The sequence below is a fragment of the Lolium perenne genome, chromosome 3, assembly GCF_019359855.2.
Source record: "Lolium perenne isolate Kyuss_39 chromosome 3, Kyuss_2.0, whole genome shotgun sequence".
Classification (NCBI taxonomy): domain Eukaryota; kingdom Viridiplantae; phylum Streptophyta; class Magnoliopsida; order Poales; family Poaceae; genus Lolium; species Lolium perenne.
In genome coordinates, this window is record NC_067246.2 from 276382331 (window position 1) to 276388776 (window position 6446).

The window sequence follows — 6446 nt, forward strand, 5'->3', positions numbered from 1 at the left end:
ACTTCACGTCGAATTGCTGGAGTTTGGGGCTTTGTATGGGGCTCGGTGGGGTACTAGTGTGGGAACATCATCCTCAAACAGAGTATGTTGTGCCGGCGTCCTCCATACGGTAGTATCGATGCCCTTGCCGGCGCCTATTTGAGGGACGCTCTTAGTATAGTATCCTTTATAAGAGCATCTCCAACAGGCGCGCTAAATCGCGGCGCGCTAAACCTCAGATTCTGCGCGTTGTAAACTGCTAGCGCGCGCTGGACCGTATTTTCCCCCCGCCGGACGCGCTACTATGTAGCGCGTGCGCGGGCGGAAAAAATCGTCCTCCACCGGGCGCGGCAAAATACAGCGCGCGCGGGCGCGGAAAACAGTTTTGTAGACTATTTTGCAATCACAAAGATCAAATAATCACACATAATTCATAAAACAAATGATGTACCATAATTTAAATGGACACAAAGTGCAACATACATCACATAGTTCAAGAACGACACACAAAATGATCGTAGTTCAACAATGACACACGACATATGGTTCAAATGGACAAAGTGGAACACATATCACAAATGCATATCACACTTCCGCATTTTCCAAGTCAACACCTTCTTCTTCTTCCTCGTCATCTTGGGTTGAAGGAGGAATAGTAGCACCACTCACCGAGCCTCCCATGGTCCCTCCAAAGACTCCTCCATAGCTTGGTCCTCCCATGCCGGCCATGCCTCCATAGCCTCCCACGTCGGCCATGCCTCCCATGTCGGCCATGGGCATGCTTCCCATGCCGGCCATGCCTCCCATGGTGGGCATGGGCATGCTTCCCATGCCGGCCATGCCTCCCATGCCTCCTCCAAACGTCGGCATGCCTCCTCCAAACATGCCTCCTCCAAACATGCCGGTAGTGGAAGTGTTCATGTTGGCTACCAACAATCTCTTTTTGGCCAACACTTCATCGCGAAGAAGGTTGATGTACTCCTTTTGCCTCTCATCCATATGGGAAGTATCCATCAAGAAAAGCTTCCTCTCCTCCTCCGCTAGGCGTGCATGCTCCTCGGAGGCTTGCCTCTTCTCCTCCAAAGCCAACTTCCTCTCCTCGTTGGCGGCAATCCTCTCCTCCAAAGTGGCTCTCCTAGCTTCAATAGCATCCATAGCCTCTTTCTCCAAGTTTCGTTGCATCTTTCTATCTTCATTTGCTTGCAACCTTGCATTTGCAATCCTTTCCATAGCCATGGCAATGTCATCATCTCCGGCCTTCTTTCCCTTCATTTCCTTGGCGGTCTTCCTACCATGCACATTCCTCCGCCCATTGTTGACGGAGTGAGGAGTGGAGCTTCTCTTCTTCCCTTCATCACTTGAATCATCATCATCGATGATTGTTGCATCACCGGTAGCATGGGCCGCCATAGTTGCCGCATCCAACTTTCCGCGCGTCTTCCACTTCTCTTCATTCCCTAGCACGTCATAGCAATGATGCAAGGTGAATGGCTTGCCAAGAATCTTGTTGCCTTTCTTGTTCTTCTTTCCCACATCCCTAAACAATCCTTGAGCCATGGAGTTCTACACATATGCGGAAAAGAAAATAGATTAGCTATATGAAGTAGAACCGTATTCTTCTCATATGAGGCATATGGTGAACACAGTAGAATGACTTACCCTATCATTCTCATTAGTGCCACTTGGATTGAGAACATCGATGTTGGCTTGCACGCCCGCCCATTTTTGGCAATCGGTGTTGATACCGGACCAACGGGACCGAAGTGAGCGCATGGTTCGCTCGTTCCCACTTGTGTTGTGTGTGTTGAAGTACTCCGTCATCCTCATCCAATATGTTTCTCTTGTTTGATCGGTACCGGTTGTTGGATCCATTCCAATTGTCAACCACGTCTTGCAAAGCAACTTGTCCTCCGCTATGGTGTAGTTGGCGGACCGACCGGGAGGGCGAGGTTCAATCAACCCTTCTCCTTCCTCATCTACATCCTCATATTCCTCCTCTCCATCGGCGGCTTCATCATGCATGAACGAGGATCCAACATTCATTGTCTCCATGAATGCCGCATCATCGACTCTACATTGCAATGAAATTCATCACTTCCCGGCTAGGTATGCATCTAAACTACAATTTGGACGAAAAGTAGTGTTTTTTTACTCCTCGGGCATTTCATCATGCACCGTATGTGCGCCCGCGCGGTTGCCGGACGGAGGCGGCGGCTGGTTCTTCGTCGTCGTCGGAGGAGGAGGTGCCTGGTTCATCGTCGGAGGAGGAGGCTGCGGCCGGCGGGGGACGGGCGCCTTCGCTTTCTTCGGCGGCACGACGGAGGCGGGACCGATGTGCGGCCGTTTGTTCGACGGCGCCTTTCCCCTCCTCGGCGCGGGCCGCGCGGTGCCGGCGCCCTGCGCGGCCATCTACGCGGCTGCAGCGCCTGCGTGCAGTGCCCCGCGCGGCAGGATGAAGAGCGCGCGCGCAGCAGCTATTGCGTTGCCGCCGTCGGCGCCGCCGGTAGGGTTTGGCGGTGGTGCAGCGGAAGTGGCGGCGGCGGAGGGTGGGACAGAGTAGGGAGGGGTCGGTGGGTTGCCGGAGGGGTCGTCCATCGTCGGGATTTCACCGGCGGCGCGCGGAGACGACGGATTGGGCGCTCGGGCGGCGACGCGGAAGAGGAAGTTTCAGCGCGGGGGATTTTTCGCGCTTGGACGAGCTTTGCCGCGCGCTGTAGCCGACGCGCCAGATATGCCGCTCCGGTTTGTGCAAAACGCCGCACGCCCTAAAAATTTTACAGCGCCGCGCCGTTTACCGCGCCTGCTGGAGCGCCACATTCCCTCCCGCGCGCGCTATATCGGACGTTTTTATGCCGCGCGGTCTATATAGCGGTCTATATATGCCGCCGCTGATTAAGTCATATATCAAGCTCTGATACTGAAAGGAAAAAAAACATTGTATATCTGTTGACGTTTATCCATTGGCGGTTGCCGCCCATCCTACGGGTGCGGCCCGGAAGCCGCGGCAAAATGTTCGGCCGCTTTTTTCTCAATCATCATCTCCGTCTTGCACGAGAGCAGGATGGCCGCGCCACTCCCCACGACCCCACAACGAATCCCGGTTCTTCGGACCGCATGTTACGGGACGTGGCTTCTCCGACGTGACCTGCATGTACCGCGGCCTGATCCCGAGCATGCCGCCCGCACAAAACTCGCGCCTTCCCATCCCGCGGTCCTCACGAATCTCAATCCCGCCGCTCCAAATTAGAGCATCCCCACTCGTTGGCGCTCCCCACGCCCAAATCCGGACGAAACTACCGCCGGATTGGACGAAATTAAGGCGTGGGGAGTACCATATTTCCAGTCGTCCACCCGGAGTTCGGCGGATAGAGTTTAAATTCAAACAAATCGCCGTCCCGCGCTACAAGTACGGCCAGTTGATCGGCAAAAGGAGCAAAAGGATCAGCCACAGATCGGCGATCGGAGGGAAATTACACGGAGACAGGCTCGTCGGCAGTCCCGGCCGGCACGGCGGTGTCCGACGGACCAGTTTCCTCACACGCCGTGGCCGAAGCGGCTGCGGCGGGCGACGATGAAGCAGCGGCAGTGGACGTCGAAGCAGCCGCAGTCGACGAGGTAGATGGTGAGGTAGACGAGGTAGGAGCCGGCGGAGACGACGTAGTGCCTCGGAGGATGTCGTTGCGGTGGCCCTGGTACCAATTCCTCGTCTCCTCGTCCATCAGTTCCATGTCGCCGCCGCCCATGAGGAACGCCAAGTCTGTGTTCCTCTTCTTCGCCGCCACCGTCGTCTTCAGCAGGGCGATCCGGGCGCCTTGGTTGGCGAGCATCTCCCGCCACCTGCCGTCGAACTTGTCGTTCCTCCCGTCGGCGTGCGATCTCAAGTCGGCCCAGCACTTGTCGATCGACGCTCGCATCTGTCGGCGGGATTGTCCGTCCGTTTGAGCTCTTTCTGCTTCTTCTGGCCGAGCTCAGGGCGCCCTTCCGCCGCGCAAGCCGGCGGAGCGTCGGGGTTGTACTGCTCGGTCTTGCTTTTCGAGAGGGACGTGCGAACTTCCTTCCACTTCTCGCACTTCTCGAGGCGGGCGTAGACGTTGAGGAACTTGAACTGCAGGCCGGTGTCGTCCGTGTACATGTCCAAAGCTCGGCGCAGCTGGGGAAAAAAGAGCACGGCGATACGGGTCAGCTAACGACGATGTACCTCGGTGGTGTAGGGCCGGCGGAGCATACTGATCAGCCTCGCTTGTTCGTCCTGGGCCGCCTCCGCCGACCTCTTGGCGGCGGCTCTTTTCACCCTCTCCGCCCTGGCGCTTGTTTCCACCTCGCGCCGTTTCTCGTCCGCCGCCCACTCGGCGTTCGACATGCCCGGCGGCTTCGTCTTCTTCGCCCGCATCTTTCTCGCCGGCGCCTTCGGCGGCATTGTGGTGGACGAGAAGACGAGGAGGAGAGTGGTGGTGGACGAGAAGACGCCGCCAGGAACTGGAGCTGGAAGACGAGGAGATTGGGGGATTTCGGCGGGAGAGAATGGGGATATGCAAGCAAATTGGAGGGAATGGGGATATGCAAGCAAATTGGAGGGAAAATCGACAGGATTTGGTTTTCCAGTCGCCGACTACGCGGGTCCACACGCCGTTTCGCGCCAAAATCTTTCGTCCGGAGTCCCCGAGCGCTCCCCGGGGGGCCGGGGGTGGCGTGGGCTCGCCGGATGGATTAAGGGCCAAATCCGGACGAAAACGAGGAACCGGGGGCGCGACTGGGCCGAATTTCGCCGTCTGGATGGAAAAAACGTCGCTCGGGGGCCTCATCGGGGGGACGAGTGGAGATGCTCTTACTGCTGCCAACATGAATACTAGCCACGAACAGCTTGAGTTGGCCCGACGCCAGTCCAGTGACGCCCGCCAGGCTCGACAAACAGTTCGGTGCTGACCGCACGCACGCGCCTTTCCAGAATTACGCCCAGAAGCGGGGCCCGCTCTTCTCCCCGTGGAGCCATTTCCGTGAACGGCCAGCGTGCAGCCCAGGTGTCTTGTATATCGCGTTTCCATTCGGCGTTTGCTGCGTAGCTAAGCTTTTGGGCGTTCATGCCCTGTTTTATCAACGTTGGTTCATCTGCCATTTACGAGCCTACCGGTGGCCCGGTGGGTGGGTGACAGTGGCGTCGTGAGAGCATCTCTAGCAGACCTATTTTTCGGAACAAAAAAGTGATTTCAGTCTCCTAAAAAATAAATTACGAGCGGATTTAGTTACGGCGTAAAACAGAAATCGAAAACGTAAACAGAAAACGCGGAAATCAAACGTCGCGGGAAATCGAAACTCGCGATTGCACTCGATTTCATCTGATCAAGCTGAATTCGTTCATAATACAATAATGGGGCAAAATACATGCATATTCGACCTACATTCGATACTAGCGGCATAATTTTAACAAGATTTAGTCCCCGGAGTGACTATACTGTCACCGGGGCGCTTAATGTCGCCGGCGGAGGGTTTTTGGTCGCCGGCTCTTCCTAGGCGACGATGAGTGCCGCCACCTCGACGGCCGTCGCCTCGGAGGTGCTCCCGCAGCCTAGAGGTGGCCCGTCGGCGTTGTTGCCGCGCGGGGGCAGCGCCGGCAGCGGCGGGCTGCACGAGCCAGCAGCGGGGGGCGCCTCCGCTTCTCCTTCCTCGGCCGCCTCCTCGCGCGCTTGACGGCGCGCAATTTGTTCCGGCCGGCCCGCTTCCACGCGCCGTTGGAGCGCGATCGCCTGGCGCGCTCCGCCTCCGCTCGTACAGTCGGCGGACGCTGAGGTGATCTTCCGCCGCCGATTCGGCCACCTCCCCTACCCACGCGTCTTAAACGCCCCATCCCGGACGAAGGGGTGGTGGCCGAAGCGGCGGAGCGGCGTCGCCGCGTCGGAGGGGCCGGAATCGCTCGCCGGAGCGGAGGCAGGCGGCGGTGGCGGGAGTGAAAGCGGCAGAGGGGAGGATGGTTTACGAACTCCCCTCCGCGGCCCCTTTTAATACAGGGCGTCCGCTCGATTTCTCGGGGGCCCGAACTCGTTTTACGGGCCAGGCCGCGAGGTCGGGCTCCGTTCTGGCCCATCTCCAAACCGAACCCCTAATCTCGCCGGATTTTTTCAGTTTCGGCCACGATTTCGGGCTCTGTTACAGATGCCAACGCCATGCCAAAACCGTAAATTACTGTATCAGAACAAGATATTGAGTACGTTTTTCACGCTAAGGCCATGTCCAACCGCGGTCCGCAAAAGGACATAACGCGACTGTTGGTCTCCACGGGACAAGAATACGAGAACAAATTTTGGGACCTGTAAGCGGCCTACGCCCTGTGGGTATGTCCGTCCCGCCGCATACCCACAGGGCGTAGGCCGCTTACAGGACCCACGGTATGTCCGTTCCGCCGCATTCTGTAACCCTAATTTTGGGTCGGTTTTACAGCCTAGCTGACAGCTCCCGTGCTCGAGCGAGTATTT

At 57.4% G+C, this 6446-nt stretch overlaps 1 protein-coding gene across 1 annotated transcript; it reads right to left on the bottom strand.

The window, feature by feature from the left end:
- Positions 1-207: 207 nt before the first annotated feature.
- On the bottom strand, positions 208-2043 carry LOC127340027 (uncharacterized). The gene is made up of 3 exons (XM_071827553.1): positions 1639-2043; positions 780-1542; positions 208-371 (listed from the first exon to the last, which is right to left on the bottom strand). Exons 1-3 carry the CDS (start codon positions 2029-2031, stop codon positions 208-210), a joined length of 1320 nt encoding a protein of 439 aa, XP_071683654.1. The 5' UTR covers positions 2032-2043.
- Between the last annotated feature and the right edge of the window lie 4403 nt (positions 2044-6446).

Coding starts and splice junctions, on each gene's coding strand:
- LOC127340027 (XM_071827553.1), bottom strand. CDS start 2,031: ATGGAGACAATGAATGTTGGATCCTCGTTCATGCATGATGAAGCCGCC. Junction 1,543..1,638: donor GCACTAATGAGAATGATAGG/GTAAGTCATTCT, acceptor GCATATGTGTAG/AACTCCATGGCTCAAGGATT. Junction 372..779: donor GCCCATGCCCACCATGGGAG/GCATGGCCGGCA, acceptor ATTGCAAAATAG/TCTACAAAACTGTTTTCCGC.